Genomic DNA, 21,938 nt, shown 5'->3' on the forward strand with positions numbered 1-21,938 from the left:
TTAGTTGGACTTAGTTTATGAGACACATGCATTAACCACACTAGAAGTTTGTGCATGCATGTCAACTACTAGTAGACATTGAAATGTCCAATCAATTGGCTTTAGGTAGCATCAAGTCCATCATTGAATAGTACATGATATGCAAAAGTCAATGCAAAGCAATATACACTCTATTGTACATCTCCTCCCCTCTTTTCTCCCTCCCTCATATAATTAGTCCATTAAATGATGTTTTTAAATCACGTTCATAGTTAAATTTGATTATGACTGGAGTTGCCTCCCTCCATCCCTCCCTCCCTTCTTGCCCTCCTTTATACGTGTGTGTGTGTGTGTGTGTGTGTGTGTGTGTGTGTGTGTGTGTGTGTGTGTGTGTGTGTGTGTGTGTGTGTGTGTGTGTGTGTGTGTGTGTGTGTGTGTGTGTGTGTGTGTGTGTGTGTGTGTGTGTGTGTGTGTGTGTGTGTGTGTGTGTGTGTGTGTGTGTGTGTGTGTGTGTGTGTGTGTGTGTGTGTGTGTGTGTGTGTGTGTGTGTGTGTGTGTGTGTGTGTGTGTGTGTGTGTGCGCGCGCGTGCGCTCGCAAACATTTATACACACAGGAATGACATTTTTAAAGCTTCCAAGGTTCTTGTTGTTAGCAATGTACATGTAGAGCGAGTTCAAGGGCATACTTGCCAACATGCATTTGTTAGGAATGCATGTAGGTGAGTAATAGTCATGCCATAGGTAGGTGGGGAAGTGCATGCATTCTTAATTGCCGAGTAATTGGCCACTCATGACTAGCATATACGAATGACATGAGCATGTTTATAGAGTATGGTATAACTCATGTAGAATTAGGTTACTAAAACATTTCAACAATAGGCATATGGTAGTAATCTATTAGATGCAAGTGTATAAACAAAATTTGTATGGATGGATTGTACAAGTTTGACGAAGTCATTACATGATTGTGAGCTTGGTAACATGGTTAATGAATCATGGAATTCAACAAATCAAACATTTCATTATGGAATTAGATGATTGTGAGGTTGGTAGCATGGTTAATGGATTATGAACTTTAGCAAGTCAAACACCTCATTATGAGGAAAAAAGCAAGATTGTGTGTGTGTTATTTAGTTGAACATTTTAAAACTCCATATATTCCTTGTTTGTGCACATACCATATCTATTGAAAAAGTACCTAGTCCCCCTTTAGTGCATCTAAATACTCCATGATCAATTTGTTTTGGGCCTAGTTGCTTGGAGCTACATATGATGCAACTCCAAGTCTACACCTAATGAAGGAAAGTAGATATTAAGTTTGGGATACTTTATGCATGCATACATACACATAATGTCATGTAGATGTATGTCTATGCATGCATGCATACATACACATAATGTCATGTAGATGTATGTCTATGCATGCATGCATAAAACTTTATATGTATGATACAATAATACCTACACAAGAGTCCATGCACCCACACATGTGCACGCACACACGCATGCACGCACGCACGCACACACGCACGCACGCACGCACGCACGCACGCACACACACACACAGTCCATGCACATGTGTGTGTTTACATGTTAACATGGAATGATAAGATCAATTAATTATTTCTAACTCTTTAAAAACTTTCAAACGTGAAAATTTTCTCCTTGTATGACATTGGGATAGAAGATACACTACAATAGATTTTGAAAGAGCATATGAGAGTTTGGAAATGTGTAAGCAAAAGTCTCATCATGCAAATGAGTTGGTTGAATACCTAATAGTGACTTATTTAGGAAAATTTACATCTAAATTGTTAAAATGAGTTGTATATCCATATAAGCTTGATTCCTTATGTCTTATCATGGATGGAGGAGAAGATATTACGAGGCATTTTTTGTTACAACCCTTTATAGATTAGATAGGCAAGTGGGCTATTTACATGTTGTGGAACAATTGCTCGATAGAAAATTAAGTTTTAAGCCACTTCAGTGGTTTCCAATGGAGTTGGCTTCTGTTATTTTACAACAACAACTTCTTTAGAGGTCAAGCAATATATGCGGTTTCCAATGGAGAAAACTTTTCATTATTTACAATATTTAGTTCATAGGAGGTCAAGTAGTATTGATGGTCACTCTTTATAGGCTACAACATGATCTATTAGATCTATTGTTAAGGTTTTCTTGCTGTAAACACAATTATCTCATTGTCCAAAACTTGTTGCTTTGGATTTAGAGGTGTTCCACTTGGATTCACCAATAATTAACACACATAATATTTTGAGCATGGCCAATAAGGCGTACTATTATAGTGCTCGAGGTGCACTCTTATTAGTGTAATTGACTCCCAAGCTAACTAAATTAATATGTGCCTAGAGATATTCAAGTTTCTCTCAAACTAATATGTTCTCTCTTTCCACTATCTATTTCTTTTCTTTTCTAATTGAAAACTCTCACTCGCACGCGCGCGCGTGAACACACACACACACACAGTGTGTGTGTGTGTTTGATTGTTGTATAAAGCCACCAAAAAGCAAAATTGTAAACATGTTGGCATGTTCTTTTCTTTTCTAATTGAAAACTCTCACTCGCACGCGCGCGCACACACACACACACAGAGTGCTGTGTGTATGTATGTTTGATTGTTGTATAAAGCCACCAAAAGCCAAAATTGTAAACATGTCGGCATGTTCCGTATGCAAGCGAAATTTGCATGCGGAGGTCACCATGGTCTACACAATGGATGTGTGGATGTAGTGAGCTCGTACTCCATGAATGGAGAGACGTCTAAGAACTAAGAGAGTATGCCTTTGTACACTTGTTGAAGAGACATGCCGAGATCTTGGATGAACATCCTTCATGATCTTCTTTGAGGGGCTTTGCTTATGTTCATAGTTTGCTAGTTGTTGCCAAGAGTATTGCAATGTGGTCCTTGTCTCTAAACCATACCCAAAAGAGCAAAATTTTGCAAAACCCTGCATAATTTTGGTCCAGTGAGTGTAGAGATTTTGCAACACCTTAGCGCACAGAGCTAATTCCTTCACCTCTCTACGAAGTCCCTTTCCGATTCGTTGCCTTGGATGGCATTACAAAAGGCTGGGCCTCTTAGGAACTGAGAGAGCCACATGCATGGATATGGGGACAAGGGCTTTTGACAAAAAAAGAGGGAGATGCGCCTAGCACACATCGACACTCAAAGGGATGGATAAAAGGGGAGGGGCCAAAATGGATGGACGGAGGGATGCATGTGGCCAAGCTTAAAGCTATGAATGAATTAGATCGAACAAGATAAAAGGGTAAAGGGGAAACCCGAGGTCAAAGGGAACCATGGTTAGGTTAGAACCCCGGGTCGGTTAAGCCAACTTGGTGACTTTGGTGTGATATTGTGTCGATGAGATGAATCATCTCTTCTCCTGTTCCTCCCTCTCTCCCGTCCTCTTTCTCTCCCCGTCTCTAGGTCCGGCCCTGCCTGTCGGTCCAGCCCTGAGGTAGCTCTCTCTCTCTCTCTCTCTCTCTCTCTCTCTCTCTCTCTCTCTCACAGTGTGTGTGTGTGTCTGTCTTGTGCCCCCCCGCCCCCCCGAGTGTGTTTCTCCTGTAGATTTTTCCCCTTCCTTGGCTTGAATGCTTCGAATTCGCTACTCAGAGGATCGCATCGACAAGTTTTTGTTGTTATCGATCGTTTTGTAACAGTGATGCGTTGATAGATTCAGTTGCCCCTCACCTATGAGGGAACTCGAGGCTTGATTTGTTCTCTGGCCTTCATTCCTAACTCGAATCTTTGGTGATTGCCTTGCTTTTGCTCTTAGCAGGTGTCGGGAGGAAGGGCTCTCCTTGCTTGGGTCAAGCTTTCTTCTTATGACCGAATAAGTAAGAGAATAAAATCGCTTCTTTCTTCACACAATTTCGAGATTTCTGTAGCACAGTTGCAGGTATAATGTGTGAGACAGACTCATTGCAGGTCAAATCATGGGTTTTGGGAGACAGGACTGGCGTGTCTTCGAGCCACAAATATATTGTCCTGGCTAAGTAGGTCGTCTCTCTGTCTCTGTCTCCGTCTCCGTGTCTCTCTCTGTCTCCCCCCTCCCTCCTGCATTACAGACATAATGCTAATCCTGCATGCAACACATGGAAAATTATAGTTGGCTAAGTAGGTCGGTCTCCGGCTCTGTCTCCGTGTCCCTCTCTGTCTCTGTTTCTCTCTACCTTTTCCTGCATTACAGACATAATGCTAATCCTACATGCAACACATGTAAAATTATAGTTTTTAATGAATCGATCTTGCCGGTGGAGTCATATTCCTAGAAAGGGCAAATACACGTATCCGGTGTGGTGCCAAGCATTGAGAATCTTCAGTTTCTTGATAGTTGAAGGTATTGACCAGTGTATGTGGCTAGTCGTCTGAAATGACTTTGGCTCTATATCTCTCAGAGTTCAGTATACATATTGAGGAACTTCAGTTCATGATAGTTGAAGGCGTCAACTGCCGCTTGGGGCTATTAAGTCACCAGCACTTTCTGCAGTTTCAGCAGATTGCATTTGTGTAAAGCTGCAATTATATCACTTTTAATACTTATTAGAACAGCCTTGAATTTTTAGAGGATTATGTTCATCAATACATTTTAACGGAGCATGTCTTTGATTGATGAATGCTTTTTTAAACAGGACTTGGAGAACTTTCAAGTAAAAGCTCTCTGAGGAAAGGGTGGCTATATGCACAAATCTGGTGTCGACAGCTGCTGTACCATTTTGTATCATTCTCTAGCAAGAGATGACCTCAAATAGTCAGACTACTGTAAGGAGGACTGTTCTCAATCCACATGCAAAAGAGTTTGTGCCGACTTCAGTTAGGTCTATTTCTTCTGCTGTTGTTCAAAATGCTGAAGAGGCTGCTTCAGAACATTCGAAGGTCCCAGTTGATAACATCACACCGTCAGAAACATCCACTGCAGATGAGGAAAGTCGTCGGTACTGGGATTCTCAGCTTCCTGATGACATCTTAACGCCTGACCTTGACTTTTTGGGACCCTTTTTTGAGGACAAGAAGGAGGAACTAGCTTTATCTGGTGATATAAAAAATTCAACTGACTTGCTGGTCAATGGGGGAACAGGGAAGCAGCATCTTGTTCAAACACGATCTGCTAATGGAGATTCTAGTGCAGTGAGTCGATATTCGGAACACATTTTGGAAATCCCAGTTGGGCAACTATGGGACCGTGACCATAATGTATCACCAAATCAGCTATCATCGTCTGCTAACTGGAATGGGCCAATTCTGCACAATGCACACAGTTTGGGGTATCTGACAGAAGTTGTAGACAAGAGTTTAGCATCCACTGGGCACAACGATGTGGGACCCACTAATTCATTTTCTTCTGAATTTCCAGCTTTAGCAACTCAAAGTCTGGCTGATGTCTATCAAGCTCATAATGATGATTTACGTCTTCGAGCAAACATGCTTGGTCATTTGAAGGTTTGGCTTGTCTGGTGCACTTAAAGCTTTGATGTGAGTCTTATTTTGATCTATTTCTAACTGTTAGAATCTTTCAGCTTCATGACAATAGGAGCAGTATGCGAAATGCTCGAGTACAGCCATTGTCGTCTCCTAGTTGGAATGTCACGGCAGACTTCTCAACATTGTCATCACCAGAGTTTGCCAGTGGGTTTTCACGATTACTTGATGATGCTGAGATGCAAGAGGCCACAGGTACACACACACACTATCCGAGATGGAAAATGTGTTGTTGCCTATTCTGCATGATCAAAAAGTTACGGCTTGTGCTGCAGAAATGACTTCTTTAGTAAAGAGAGGCAACATACAGTGGAGGAACAGTACCTCAGATGTTAACTTGGTGCCTGCTAGGCTCTTACCACAGACATTAAGTTCTTATGGTACAAGTATCCGCTTGCCCAATGACGACAGGACTGATTACCTGCCTACTCAACGTAACCATTGGTCTACCCCACAAAGTTGGTTGGAAAGGGGTGAATCAGTGGGTAAGTTTTGTGCAACATCTCATCTGCCTTTAGTTGGTTGAAAGAGCTTGCTCTTTGTATTATGACGTTCTTCATACCCAAGTCTTGGATCCAGTGCTTGACCAGTGATTTGAGCGTTGGCTGACTATCTTGAGCACCAGATGTCATCATCTGGAAAGGAAATCTGTTTTTATGAATAATCTTAGTGTACTGAGTTACTTTATGTGGTCTCTCTTTTGCAGCTAATTTTCATCCAGATTTACGAGAGGTGCGGACTCATGCCCGTTCTCGGAATCCTTACTTTGAGCAGGTTATGAATTCTCAGACATCCCCATACATGGCTAATGGAATTGAACCATTTTTGTTAATTAGAAATGCATATGCATAGACATTTTGAATGTCGTCATCCTTTTACTTCACCTCTACTGGTCACTATGTTATTTTGGCCTTGCAGTTGATAATAGTATTATTATTATTGGTTGCATGCAGTGACAGTTCAAAACATAATACGAGTCACAAAAACCTAAAACCAATGAGCTTAGGGCCTAGGCCCAATCTCTTGCTTAGTGTCCGAGTAGTAACGAGTTTAGGTCAGTCTCTTATATGGTGCCTAATTAGTCTCTTCAATACCGACTTTCTAGTCTTCTGAAGGGTTACTTCCCCAGGGCTATCCATTTCTAAACTTTACAAATTGAAAACCAAAGAATTTGATGAAGGGAGTTTCCACTGATGAGCTGTACCTCCTGCAAAATTAACTCCTTAGAAGATGCTTTAAGAGCTTAAATCCTTGAATCAGGTCTGATGTACAATTCTGGTAGGCTGAAAACACAAGAAACAGCCTATGAATGCAGTCCTGCTAAGAATCGATCCAGAAGGGCTGAACCAGCTGCCTTGCCTCGAAGAATTCTGCTGCAGAAAGTACCAAATAAGCAAGCTGTAGGAGTCTCCTTTCTTTTAACCTGGTATAAGAGAGCCTAGGAGAATTTTGCCTGCAAGATGACAACTTTGGATCAAGGAAACCTTTTGATGTACTTATATGTTTTATAGCTCTCTTCCAATTTCCAGCTTTTGCATTGTAGCTTTCAGTTCAGTGGCTTTTCTAGGCCCAGATAATGTATGAGTGGAGAAGTGGTTGCAACTTGTAATTGTGGGTGTGACGAGCTTGGAAATAAAAATTAAATGCTCGAGAGGATACTCAAGTGACTATAGTCCCCCTCTTATCTTTTTGAGGAACCAATTGGCAAAAAACCATTATTTTTCTATCACCACATTGTCATCAATTAACACATCATCATGAATCTCTTGACTATGTCCTCGATAGTATAAGGCATAGTTAAATGTTGCCCTTCCTTCTCACTCCTCATAATTCCATGATTCACTTATCTTCTTATCCAACATTTTCGAATGTCTAGACATGACCCTTATAAACGATACCAATACTTGACTCATCTTAAGCACACAATAGTTCTCATGACAATATTGATGTTCCTCGCTTAATCCCAAGGTGCATGATCTTATATGGTCTTTGATACTTCACTACTAATCTCACTTGAGGAGTCAATTGCATGTTGGCTCAAGTGTGAAGTACTTGTGTGATTAATTAATAAAGAATGAATGAGAATGTAAGAATTAACTAATACACAACAATATTCGATCCCAAATGAGAAGCAATGTATTAATGAATGAGAGAGAGTAGAATGCTCAAGGCGGCCAAAATGAAAATGGCACACTCATGTGCTAATGACACATAAAGGGTCTTTTTATAGTAAAAGTGAAACCCTAAATGGCATAACCGTCATAGGAAACCCTAATTGAAATCCTAACCCTAGTGTCTAGTGTCAACACTAGACACCACAGGTAACAATTGCATTTAACAATGGTTTAAATGCCTAGGGAGCCTGGATTATGGAGTTGAGGGAGAATAAGTGGATTGTTTTGAGGTCTTATATGTATGATGTTCTGAAGATAAAAGAAATGATTGGGGAGTTTTTGTAGGATGAACTTGCCCTTATGCAAGGTCTTTTGTATGTATGTGGGATGTTAAATAACACGATTGTTTCGTGGATTGTTCTTGAAGCATAGAAGTATTGTCTGCTGCCTACTCACATCCATAATGATGTTTATGGATTCTAGGTTGATATTGTCTGTACCCATGATGAAATAAAGATGTTTGTTTAAAAACAATCTCTTAGTTTCTCAAGTCTTGTGACCTAAGCATATTTGAGTATTTCAAGGGATCCCTGAGGGCAGTCTTTTATAAAAGTTATTTCAAATATATTGGTTGCTTTGATGTAATGATATGTTTTTCTCACCAAAGATACATGGAACAAGGGATGTGGACGGAGATGGGAGTGACTATGAGCAAGCAAGAATTAGTTGCAATTGAGAAGTGCCAATATCATAAGAATTTGAGTGAGCATGTCTCTAAGCCTCTGTCATGGATATCCATGATAGTCTTCATCTCATGAGCATATCTTTACTCTTACTCCCTCTCTAATCATGTAAAAGGATTGGCCTTTGGAACCATACTTAAACAAAGTTTATGCAAGTTTGTGGTAACAAAAAACATATAATTCACCTTTTGCACTCCAAGGTGGTTCCTATTTTTTGCGCAATGTGTTTGTAGAATGAAGGGGGAAGGGGTCACAACCTAGGTAAGAATGCAAACAGCCAATTTGGCTCATGAAAACCAAAACCTTATCACCTCAAAGCAGCTCCTATGAGAGTGCAGTGAATGTGGAAGCAAATGACTGGACTGAAAGAAGATGAACATGGAGAGAAGAGGGGGAGAGAAAAGACACAGTAGAATGTAGAAATCTACAGCGAATGATTGGTGAAATAAAGAAGGCAGATATGTACATGGGCTGTCGAATATATCTTCGTGAGATGATCTCTCTCCCACATGAAAAATTAAGTGAAGATGACTGGAGGTTGCAAATAGCCAAGAACTAACCAATAAAATAATCAGGTATGCTGCAAAAATGGAATCGCAGCAATAAATAATGGTAAAAAAAATGCTGCGCACTAATGCTTGTGCCACCTGGCACTTGCACAGCTTGCTTGGCCAGCCTGACTGCCCGGAAATGCTGGAAAACACCAGATGACTGCCATAAACTGTCTGACGTATATCCAAGAAATGCATAACTGTGCCCTAGATTGCTAAGTGTACAATAGGACATTGTGGATGTCCATCCACGGGATGAGTAAATCTCCAACATTGCCTTTCAGATCTTGGATGGGGCATAAAGCTTAGGGATTTGGAGTGCAATTGAAGAATGGCCTGAGGAAGAGCCTTCGTAAACAAATCTGCCAAGTTATCCTCTATCTGGTAGTACATCAATGGTCTCATCTAGGATCTTTTCCTGAATGGAATGGTATTGTATCTCAATGTGCTTTGACCTAGCGGGAAATATAGGATTCCATTTCTTTTTTCCCTCCCCGCCATGCAGGTAGTTTGCCGGTCCAACACCAGTCTATTTCTCTCTGTCGACACTATTCTCTCTCCTCATCACCTAGTCATTTTTGTTGTTCTCTCATTTCATAACATTAAAAACAATGATACATTTAAAATTAATATAAACTGTTAATGTGATGATAACATCAAAGATACTAAATGTTAAATGTCATGTTGACCCTAAATGTTATAATAACATTGAAATTAATGATCATACTTCCAATCTTTCTCTAAGCCTGTGCATTTGCTTCCAAAATGCTGCATTCTGATGGTTGTAACTGTTAAGATGCTGCTTTTTCAATGAAGAAAATCTGAAAGCTGTCAATGTACAAGAGTAAACTGGATTTGGGTGGCTATTTTAGAAGATAGTTAAATATTCTTTGTATATTAGTATGAATCCATAATGGTTGCTGGAGTGTTGTTCTTAGCATCACCTTTTTCAAAAGGTCCATCTTAATTATACAAAGGGTGTGGAAGGATGCGAATGGTTATTCTTTCTTGTTTTTCAGAATTTTAAATTTGATTTGTGTCAAGGGCTGGAGTTCAAGATTTTATGACAGGGAATATAGAGTGTTCTCTGTGTTCAAAGGAAGGTAGGTGCTGTTTAGTAGATTCATTGTCTAAATAATCCAGTACCCTTGTGATTTATAACAGCAGGCTCGGCAAGGATATTTCAGTGGTAGTAGAGCCCGTACTAGAGATGGAGGTGCTAAGGCGCAAATGCATAACAGGTTAATGAAGGCAGCATACAAAGGTGGAGAATATTTCTCTCAACAAAGGTGAGGAGTCTTTTACATTGGTTTTGCTTGCCAACTCTTCCAGTGACATACATTGAATGTGTGAAACATTAGATGGTTTGGCACCACATATGTTTGTTGATTCCAGTTTCCTACACGACAATTCTTTTGTTTATGTGCAGAATTATACCAACTTCTCAATATCCAACCTTTGCACCAGGGCAGCCACATCTCCTGGATTTACATGGTCTGCATGTCAATGAGGCAATTGCTTTATTAAAGCAGGAGCTCCCAGCCTTACGGTTAGCAGCCAGATCAGCCAGGCAGAGGCAACAGGTTTTCATTTGTGTTGGTAGTGGCTACAAAGGTTCGAGGACTCCAGGGCGGCTACCTCTGGCTGTGGAGCGGTACCTGACAGAGGACGAGCATTTGAACTTTACAGAGCCACAACCAGGAGTGATCAAGGTTGTTCTGGCATAATGTTGAACTTAGTTGGGCGAAGGTAATAAGAGCCAGCAGGTGTGGCAGTCTTGTTTATTATGCTCGTCGCCTCTCCTTTGGAGAGATTGTGTAGGATACAAAGCTTTGTACATGCATTGTAACATTTACTTCCTCCTAGATGTGTTGCAATGTAGGTAAGCATCAGGAATTTTTGAAAGCCATGTATTGTATTTGTACTCTGCATGCTTCATCCCTGCATCAAAGATATGCAGGACGAATTCTGTCAGATAGGCTTCCTAGTAAATTGTCATTGTAAGAAGTATAGAGGCTTTCCAAAATTTTGGTTGCCATCACAGAATGTTGTCAGGGCCCACAAGAGGTCATAGCGAACCACAAATTATTATGTTGTGGTATTCTTTCAACAACCATTGTCAATGATAACCATTCTTTCTATCAGCAGTTCCGTGGACTTTCTGCATTCTGTCTCCAGTTTTGCAGCTCTGTATGGTATCTAACAGGGATATCCCACAGAGAATGTTAGCAGAGTTGACATACTACTATGCACTCGTATAGTTCAGGTGATTGGAATGATTCTTTGGGGTTTCATGTAGCAGAGAATTTTCCTGTCCAGTTTTTGGAGGATAGTGATATTTAGCTCGTTTGAGGATGACTTGCAATTAATTAAGCTTTGCCTGTCCATGACCAAAAACCTCTGCCAGAGTATTAAACTTGAAACTTTGAGATGGTTATCTATGTTGGTAGAATTATTGAGCGCAGTGAAAATGAATGAATGTCAGTAGAATTGGAGTTGAAAACGAAATAAGACACTAGATATTTGGTTTTTGTATTACTTTTGATTTTGTATCTTGTAGTTGGTGTGGCATGCTAGTCACAAGTATACTGCTGCTTGGTTTTGTCTCTTGTAGTTGGTGTGGCATGCTAGTCACAAGTATACTGCTGCTTGGGACTATTAGGTCAAAGTTGTGGCTGGACTGACTGTAGTCCAAATTTGTTGCTTGGGACTGTTAGGTCAAAGTTGTGGCTGGACTGATTGTAGTCCAAACTAAGGATGCAGCCCGGCCAGCCCAGAACGGAGGGGGTAAAGAAAGAGAGTTCCATCCACTAAGATACCCATGGCATTTCTGTTACTGTTGGCTCCTTCCTAAGTCATATGCCTCCACAGATTGATAGTGCATGGTATGCAGTGGGAGTGTCCAGACTCCACTGAAACTTGGCTTCCTCTTCATCAGTCCATGGCAGGCCAACTTATTACGTTTTTCTATGCCAGCCCTTGTTAATATCTTGTTGTCCAGGTTCTTGTTGTCTGGATTGTTCTCCTTTCATGTTTGGAGGCAACTGACGGCTTATAGGCTTATAGGAAAAAGGTCATGTACTGAAACACTACTGAAGCATTCACAAATGATGTGCTGAGAGTGAAGATGTCACAAAACTGATGACACAACCACCCATGTTTATTTTATTACATGCATGCACCCTCGCAATGCCTTGTGCTCCATCGTCTTAAAGGTGATGAACCTATATCTTAACCTATGTACAATTCTGAGTGGATAGAAATGGATAAGGAATTAGCCTGCAGAATCGAGTTCTTGCTACCTTACTTGATACACCCACGCAGTACAGCTTTTTTCATGGCAGGAGAATCCCCAATCCCATTTTGAACCTGGTAAATTTTGAAGAGGCTGATGGCAGAGACTCATGGAGTTCATGTTGACAGAAGAGGGATTCCACCATAGCAAATGTGGGGGGGAAATCCCTCACTCTTACAGTTCATTTGGACAATGCATGAGGCCTATGGCAGACACCATGTTCCACTGCACGACCACCCCAAAGTAGCAAGCAAGATTGCTGTGAAAGGGATCCAGTTGTGGTTGGATCTTTGGGATTCAGGTGGCCTTTGCTGTTTGGAGAGCAGATCATGGCAAAGTCCAACCTCACCACCAAGGAGCTGGAATGGATGGAAAGCTTGCTTACCAAAAAGGGACTATTGGCCACCCTCAACATTAAAAAAAGGGAGGACCCTCTCTTACTGGGCAAACATTAAGGTGACCCTCTCTTACTGGGCAAACATTAAGGTGGCGAAAATTATACAATCTCAAGAGCAGGCCCAACTTGGATATCAAGGGCAGAAAGTTCCTACAAAGCCTGTGGGGTTTCCTCAAGATCTGGTGAAGGAGATGTGGGAGAATAAGTATCCATCCCTTGTTGGCTCAACACGTTTCTCTGGAAGGTGATGTTTCAGATACTCCCAGCCGAGAAAAGAATAAGGAAAACTCGAACAAATCAGTCCAAGGTGTTTTGTTCTCTGGCTGTAAGGACATCTTCTCTCTGTTCTGGGTAAGCCGCAGTGAGGAAGATATAGAGAGCCTTTAGAGATACATGGATCAGGTAGCGCAAGCAAGCACTGCTAGGTGGCGGAGGCAACATGAATTGAGAAAGCTGGGAACTATGGGCGATAGTGAGAGCAGTAGTCATGAAAAATGCTTGGGCTGTAAGAAATACTTTTATTCAGGTGTAACTTTAGAGTAGTTGCTAATGCTTTTAGTAAATTCTGTGCAATCTTGTGGGATGTGGTAAATCTGATTTTTGAACCTTAAATTGATGAAAATTTTTGCACTTAAAGAAAATTATTGAACCTATGGTTTAGCTATCCACTTGTTCACCATTGATCTTTGGGTCATCTTTGTAGCAAGGTACCTTTTTGGTAGTATTGTTGAGGAGCGTGCACACTGATATCTGTGAGAATAAGCAGTACCACTTGTTGACCCATCGAATGAACTTTTTCATCTTTTTCTACCAGGTGCATGGCGTTTGGATGAATGCCATTCAAATTTCTTTGCTGCTATAAATTAGACATTCTTTTTGCCTCAACAATTAGTTATCCGGCTCAACTTACTGACAAAGATGGGCTCCATTCGCCACCCTTATACCTCCACATCAATTGATCCCTACTCGGTGAAAGAAGTCCCAACCTCAATGGCAAGAATGAGCAGCAATATGCCCAAGACGATATGTAGCAACACTAACCATTTTGAGGTGTGTACCTTACTGCCATAAGGTGCTTCATTATTCCTTACTATATAAAAGCCCTGGAGGACTCTAGCGGATCAATCACAAGGAAAGACATGGATGTACGTGAAGAAACATCTTGTTTTTATGTAGTTAAGATGCTACACCAACTTAGAGCTATAGTTCAAATGAACGCAGACGGGTGTTCATGTATAACACATGTTCTGCAATTTGTACATGAAAATAAGAGACAGACCGACATAAATGTCAGGGATCTTGGATGGCAGGTTTATGTGGTTGTAGAAAAATCGCCTCACATTGGTGGGAGTCTAAGATCTGGGTCGTAGCAGGGTGAGTAGAACTAGCCTAGTGCTTACGATATGCTTTGCCTACCCCCATGAATTTTTATGTTGCTCCAGGGGTAGTGGGGGTAGGCTGCTCCTGTTCTCTCCATGCCGGTAGGTTTTCTTCACCGGTAGATCCTTGCTGATGTCCTCATACCTGGAGTTGTCAATGGCTATATCCAGGCAACCTGAAGCAAAAATACGTATTGCTCTGTCACTTGTCTCAGACATAGAGCAGCGCATCCGGAAAGCATCAATCCACACTGTCGATTATTTCTTTGTTGAATTGTTTCTTCCATGGAGACATTTGTAACCCTACCATGGGTAATATGCCCAATTACATTTTGTTTTATTGCCCTTGTTTGTAAACTCTTTGGTTTTTCCAATTGGATTAGATATCATTCAAGTGCCCACTCATGAAGCGGAGATAAATGTAGAGTGAGACGTGCACGAAAAGATATACACATATAAATTGTCACTACTACTACAAGGTAAAAACTAGGGACAAATTTTAGCCCAAAGGCCAATTTTTGGAGGTTTTCTTGGTCATTGGGCTAGACTTCTAGACTTGAAAACTCAATAAATAACCCATTCATACAAAAATTCACTTTTCTTGGCCTAAAATTTGCCTAAAAATAGATTTATAAAAGGGTTTTCTCATAATGTTAGCTAGATTTTCTGTACTTTTCATTGTCGATCAACCAAAAATTTGCCTATCTTTCTACGAACTAAAAATCATGGGAGTCCCTTATTTTTTAACCTCGTTTTCAGCAATTATAAGTACAACAATATACACATTTTTACATTTTTAGCATGCCATGTTTACCACAAGATACAAATTTTCTTTCAAATGAGTATGACATATAGCACAATATGTATGAATTGGTATTCAAATATACGTGGTAGCATGTCTCGTATGATAGTTTTCATGTTTCTTATAAAACGTTTTGCAGGAACATGCTAAACTGAATTGTTGTTGGTCCTTCTAGACAATGGGTTGTCCTTGCTGCATCCTCCTCTTCAACATCAAAATTTAGTAGCAGTGTGACGAAGCGAACATATCCATTCCTTCTTGTGATGTGCCTTGCCATTATTCAATTGAACATAATTGAAATCGTCTCTTCATGGGATACTCTGCAGGGCTCATCTACATATCCTTCAATCCTACCATGGATAGAGGATGAGGACGATCTCAAGGACCATTTCATACTCCCAATTTGGGCTTAGCTTTGAGGTGTATTAACCTCTGTTTGAAGATAGCCTAGATTTGAAAGAAACTTCGGAGGATAGGTTCAATGGTGGTGCATAAAGCCCAAGTAATCTATCCATTGGTGGAACCATTTCATCTTCTATGCTCGGGAGGATGATGAGCAATGGCAGGAGTTATTCTAGTTGCCATATCCCCTTTTCACATCCCTTTGCAACCTCCTTCGTATTGATTTATAGTAAGAAAACATTTTTGCACCTCTTCAAACCATGCTTAGCCATATTTTCAGCGTGGAGAAAAAAATTGCTATTGTTGTCATGCTACTTGCCTCGAGGAATACCCACGCACTCGTGGCAAACACATTTGGATATTTATGCTTGATACTCACATATGTCTTATAGTAGTTCACGTAAGCCATTTCATTCATTGGCCTTCCACTGAAAACGAGCTTACAAAGGTGAAAGAGGGTTTCAAAACATTTAATGGGCTACCAATTATTGTGGAGCTATTGGTTGCATGCACATGAACATGACTCTTTCCCCCAATGAGAATCCTACTCCTTGGTATGATTGTTACTCTAACTACCATACGATCATTTGAGGTATATGTGACTCATGCATGAAATTCTTGGACGTCAATGTTGGATGGCCAAGCTCCACAAATGACAAGTGCGCGGTCTCAGGAATTTGTATTCTTTCGTCTTTGTCAAAGGCCCCAATAGTTGTCTTGCAAGCCACTTGACTACATGGATAGCTATTGGTGAATACATAGTGGGTGATGTAGGCTTCTTGCTCCTTCCATGGGTGATGACCCCACTCCCTCGTGCAATGTTGGGAGACCCCTGCATAGCTCGTCACAACTTCCTATAATTTTCCACTCACATCATTATTGAAATAGTGCTAGGAATATTGAAGGGCACATGGAAAATATTGGAGACGAGAGTCACTTCTCCTAATCTAAATTCTCTCCCTTTAATTTATTCTTGTTGTATATAACATAATCTTTTGGATGTCTCATAGGATCCATTGTCACTAGATGATAACCGTGTTGGACACCAATGATCCTCTAGTTGACAATCCTTTTTTAGATGTTGAGATAAATGATTCTTTGGATGCTTTCATTGGGGCAATCATATGAGATGAAATTTTGAGTATGCACATGAGAGGTCTTTGAGTGACAACATAATTTTCAGCTCTTTATTTCCATGGAAACGATTTGAACGTTTTTCTTTATTTTCAACTTAGTAATTTCAAGCAATGTCGTCTTTACTTGTATCAATGCTATTTCAAGCATTCATTTCCTTATTAAAATGATTTATGTTTATTCAAATGGTTTCATTTTCAAAACAAATAATCATGGCTATATTGTTTTTCCCAACTCTAAATGAATAACATTTTGATGCATAAATGTCTTAAACAAAACTTAGATTTCATAGTGGATATAAGAATGAAAATGTAAACTTCGTTACATAGTATAAAACATCATTGCTTCATAACCTTTTGCTTTTTGTAAGAAATAGAAGAAACATATATCCTTGAAGAGTACATTTTCTGTGCCATCATTTGTAGGACCATAGCCATACCCCACACGCCATCACCAAACTTTTTATAAATCTTTTGCTTCTTTAGCTCTAGGCCTACCACCTCCTTGTTCTCTCGCACCCAACTTTGCAAAAATTTTCAGCTTCTTTAGCTCTAAACCCACCATTTCCTTGTGTTGCTGCCCTTGTGCATCCATCATGGCATCATACCGCTCCTTGGATATCTTCACAAGCTCCATGGTTCATGTGTGATTCTTAGTGGCCTCATTCAATCGCACATCATATGTGTGGGTATGCTTTCCCCCCCTTCCTCCCCACTCTTGAGTTTTTGGGTGTCGTATTGAATTGTGGCCCTATCGTAGATGCTTGTTGGAGCTGTTACATGGGTGTGGAGCATGCCGGTGTTGTGGAAAGGCCTGCAACAAAAAATGATTGAAAATGTTAAACTATGAGCTAGAGAAAATAATAAAAATAAAAATTTGATTTGTTTTACACACACATTGTTTGTGTTGAGAACTGAGGCTAGTGGTTAACTATTTGGCCATGTCCACAGAGCTCTACCATCAAGCAAAAAATCGCATTGTCAAAATTCTTGTGATTGAGCATGTCTTTTTTTGTTCGTTTTGACATGGTCATGGTCTAATAGCTATCCTTACCACAATGAATATTTTGCTCCTAGTCTGATATCTTTCAATAGCATATGGACAAGTGTTTGAATTTTTCATATTGACCACAATACCAATTTCAATATATATTACTGCAACATCAATCCATTGCTCATAAATTGTCTTAATCCTTTGGCATGGGTTCCATGACATTCTTTTCTCATCATATTGATTTTTGCAATGTAGCAAACTCACTCGGTTGCGATGTCCTAGTGGAAATGTCCCCCACTTCCCTTCTTCTAAATTTTGTTGGTGTTAGTTGCTTCCTTCCATATCCTTCGCATTAGGGGAAATATGGACTAAAAAAGAGTTCTTTAGCTTAAGAGTTAATGACTCTCTTGATGACAAGAGATTTGAGGTGGACCAATGGGAGAGGGGGTTGTGTGCATATTTTGTCCACTCCCTTTTTCCCCTTCGGCCCACCACATGTAGGATTATCCCCCTATACCCCGACCCCCCAAAAAACATTTACCTCTAATAACCTTGTCCCCCATACTGGGTGGGCCCCAGGAGACATCTAAAAGTGAAGGGCAAAAAGTGAAATATTTTCCTCCTCTCCTAAAAGGATCATTTTTCCCCAAAACTTATTTCATATTACGTATAGTCAAAGAAAATATTTTCTAGTGTATTTCTCCAAGAACCACTTTTTCTTTTGGTATTCTTCCTCTCTATTCCATAGATTCATCCATCAAATCTGTCAACTACCTCCTTCCTTCCACAACCATGGCCACATCCATTGAGACATCATTTTTAGTTGGTGCTCCATAGCCACAATTTCTTCCTTTCTTGCAGTCAGCTCCCTACCTTCTTTCTCACAAGAACTACAAGTTTCTTCTTGTTGAATCATTTTGAGGCATTTGCAAGTTATCAACGGTGCCATTGAGATTCCATCGAGGATATCTATGTTCATAATACAAAGGACAAGCATGGACAATCAATAGGAGCAACGTTCAAGACAAACTCATGGGCGTACATGCAACCAAGAGCAACAATCCCTTATCGAGTAAGACATCGTGATTTATTGAAAAATAACTGGAAAGGTAGATTGCTCGAGTTTAAGGAGGTTTGAGATGGAGGTTTAGTTGCAATAGTAGTACATGCTTATGCTGGAAAGAATTTGAAGCTTGCCCCCCGATATACATCATGTATTTTGGTCTAATTGTAAGTCTCCATGGTAATAGTTTCTTTCTTGATTTAGTTGAGTTGTAGACATGCATTTAATCTACTTACAAGTATACTCTCTCCTTGGAGATATTTTTCCATTAAATTTAATAGAGGAACAACCCTTGAGGAGAATAACATGAACATATTAAGCTTTGCATGTTGATGTGGGCAAAAACTTAATGGATGGGAAGTCTTTGCAAAGCCTTCTCAATTGTCAAATTTTCCTTTGCTAGTATACATATTTGGTGCCTACAACATTGATTCCATATGGTGCTCTTGAAATACTTCCTTGCTAGCCATTTGACTCAATCGAGTGGCCAATTCTTGATTGGTGGTCCATGTGGCTACTAACATCAAAGATGTTAAATGATATTCAAGGCTCCATGAAGTTCTCCAAAGCTTCAAGATCTATGGGCCTTTCTTGGTTTATGTCAATTCATGTTTTTATGCATATTTTCAAGGCTGTTAATCCACATTGTTGTCCTTCTATATATATTTGCAAATATATAATGAAGCATTCTTTGCATTTATTTTCACAGAAGGTTGGGATCAAGTGGATAGTGGGCATAGAGGTGATGTGTACTAATGTAGGGTGCCCACCAATAACATTACATTTTGGTGCTTGATTGCATGATCTTATTGTATATGCACTTCCATTATCAATGGTGGATGAAAAAACTAGGCAATAAAATCCCTTTTAAGTCCGATGAAAATGGTGGATCCATCTTTTATATTGAAATTTGTTTGTCAAATGACTTGGTGGAGAAAGTTTTGATGAATAAGTATTCGAGCTTGTTTAATGCATGTGACATCTACCTTTGATGGAGATTGTGAAAACTAATTGTTTCACCTTTTGAGTTGGATGTAGGAAGGTGCATTTGTTTGAATTTATCTATTATCTTGTATGTTTTTCTGCTTGCATTTAACAATTTTCTTTTCATTCTAGATGGGAAAGAGAATAGAGAAGCTCTCTCTCTCTCTCTCTCTCTCTCTCTCGATTGGGTTCTTCAAATGATGATCCCCACCATATTAAAATGAAGAGAAGCATATACAAAAAACACAACATAGAAACTCAGTTATTATTGTAGCAAACCATGATTATAAAAGAATAAACCAAATATCAAAGTAAATTAGTTGATTTTTCTTTCCTTTTTTCTAGCAACAAATAGCATCGATGGTACATCTTAAAGACATAATAAATAAATAGTTAGATAATTTAGTAAGTAAATTATTAAATTTATACCTAGAAAATTTAGTAATTAAATCTATATTTAGCCTAAGCTTAGTGAGACCTATCCTAAAATTAATTTAGCATAGGCAAGTGTAGCAAACAAGTGTGGCAGCTTGGCATAGCTTAAGCTTAGTGAAGCCTAGCCTAATATTGTTTTCCTTGCCCACATAGTATAGATGAATATAGCTAAGCCTAGTATCATTGGGTATAGCATGGCCTACACTTATCTTGCATTTGTTTCACATAGACTTAACAAGACCTAGCCTAGCTTACCCCTAGCCTATCCAACAAGCCTAGTAGAAGGTGATGTGCCTAGTTGATAATATGGTAGATAGTTGATGATGAAGCACATGCTATGGTTTGCAAGTCAAGCATGGCATGGCATATTGTAACTTACACTTATCCTATGATTATTCTTGGATATGACCTAATAAAGCCTAACCTAGCTTACATTTGGCCTATACTTATTATATGCTTATAGTCATGTAGCTTATGCTCTCTCTCTCTCTCTCTATATATATATATATATATATATATATATATATAAAATCTTATAATATCCTAGAAAGCAAAGCGGATGCCGTCCAGACAGCCTTCACTGTCCAACAACAAGCCTTCCTCAATACGCTGCTAGATACAACTCAACCAGAGGGAACGGAGCCGTTGGAGGTGGTGAAGAAGAAATTAAGCATCGCACGCAGAGCCCTGCACGCGGGGCTGCAGATGCCACCCCAACCTGCAAAGGTAAGGCTGAGCCTAGAGGAGCAGCGAAAGTATCTACTACTTGCCGGCCTAACCCCCCAGGAGGCAAATGCCCTTGGCTTTGAAGAAAGAGCACTACAAGAAAACCGACAGGGGGAGGAAGTCGAATTCGAAATTGACATGAACAAATTCAGAGAAGATGTAATCCTGCAGTCCCCCTCGCCGCACGAACAAGATCAGCAAAACAACCCAACCCGCCCCTGGACAGACAGGCCATTCTCAAGGAGCGGCGAAAAAAGCTGGTGGAAGAGGCCAAAAAATGGCTGCAGGCCAAGCCACTCATGCAGCCATCCCGCTCCCCTCCTACCATGCCCTGAAGACCTACCAATGCAATTCCATGCAGAACTAGTGGTCTCGGAATGGTAAGAAATGGCAAAGGACCCTTTCTCCTTCAGTTTCCTTATGCCTGATAGCCTGAGAAGGGTCCTGTCGATCAAGGCGATGGAGAAGGTGATCGCGGCTGGCAGTTGATTAGGCCAAAGATGGCTAGAGGATAGGGCAAGGACCCCCACTTTGTGGGGCACGGAAGAGGCCAGATTCTGGCAAGACAAAATATACGAAGTGTGACACACGGTAAGGGGCTACGATTGCCAACCCCTCTAGAGGAGGCGAATATGTAATACCAACATGCTCGCCTGGATGGCATTTTGTAACAGCCTACCCTACGAGCGGAACGACCCCACGTTTATGGCATATCCCCGTAGGGTAGGCGTGGATTTTGTCGCCACCCTCCATGGGAGGCACGACATCCCCGTCATCTACAATGCCAATGCCACTTCCTTTGAGAATGCTCTACTTTTTGATCTAGGAAGCCTGCCCGCCTCTATGACGCGTTTCGTTGCTGAGTTCTCCTCCTACCCAGATCCTGCATTCATAACCACCTGTAATTACCTTAGGCTCCTTAAACTCCTACGTAAGCAAGATCCGGCACTGCAAGAAAGCGGCTTGCCTCCCCTCTTTTTTGATTCTAACGCTATCGATAGTTGTGCTATGACCCGCTTAATGATGAGGGCTAGCCTACTACCTTCATTTTGCCTAGCGCTCCTAGAGGATATGAGCGATAGCCAATTCACTAGGTGCAATCACCCCTTCCTATCCACCACCTCTCTCCATGTCCACATGAACCTGAAAGGGTACATGCAGAGCCATCAACTTTTATGCAAATCCATCCACCCGCCCTCCCCCGTCATTCCGATGACGAGAATTAGACTTGGCTATCCTACTCCTCATGTAATACTATCCCGAAATGTGGCCAAAAAAAAAAACGCAAGATCGCTGCACCTAGGAGTCCTTAAGTTAGGCGTGTCCAATGACCTTGGTCGGCTGGCTCCACTCCTAACCCCCTAGCCCTTTTTGATCCCCCACGTTACGCTTAGGGCACATCAACGACAGGACACACCTAGGGAGGTAACACTCA

At 40.6% G+C, this 21,938-nt stretch overlaps 1 protein-coding gene across 7 annotated transcripts; it reads left to right on the forward strand.

The window, feature by feature from the left end:
- Positions 1–3,342: 3,342 nt before the first annotated feature.
- Positions 3,343–14,345, forward strand: LOC148021528 (polyadenylate-binding protein-interacting protein 7-like). Of its 7 annotated transcripts, none has more exons than XM_087696935.1 (10): positions 3,343–3,464; positions 3,786–3,843; positions 3,935–4,002; positions 4,639–5,446; positions 5,524–5,680; positions 5,761–5,970; positions 6,192–6,259; positions 10,058–10,182; positions 10,323–10,642; positions 13,400–14,345. In XM_087696935.1, exons 4-9 carry the CDS (start codon positions 4,745–4,747, stop codon positions 10,618–10,620), a joined length of 1,560 nt encoding a protein of 519 aa, XP_087553061.1. In that variant the 5' UTR covers positions 3,343–3,464; positions 3,786–3,843; positions 3,935–4,002; positions 4,639–4,744; the 3' UTR covers positions 10,621–10,642; positions 13,400–14,345. The 7 variants fall into 7 exon arrangements, with proteins under 7 accessions (XP_087553061.1, XP_087553062.1, XP_087553059.1 ...); XM_087696936.1 differs by lacking the exon at positions 13,400–14,345 and adding an exon at positions 11,611–12,208; XM_087696933.1 differs by lacking the exon at positions 13,400–14,345 and having other exon boundaries at positions 3,345–3,464; positions 3,924–4,006; positions 10,323–11,551.
- The last annotated feature ends 7,593 nt before the right edge of the window (positions 14,346–21,938 follow it).

Source organism: Lygodium microphyllum, chromosome 17, assembly GCF_053477565.2.
Source record: "Lygodium microphyllum isolate KBCC chromosome 17, Lygodium_microphyllum_v1.1.10, whole genome shotgun sequence".
NCBI classification, from domain to species: Eukaryota; Viridiplantae; Streptophyta; class Polypodiopsida; order Schizaeales; family Lygodiaceae; genus Lygodium; species Lygodium microphyllum.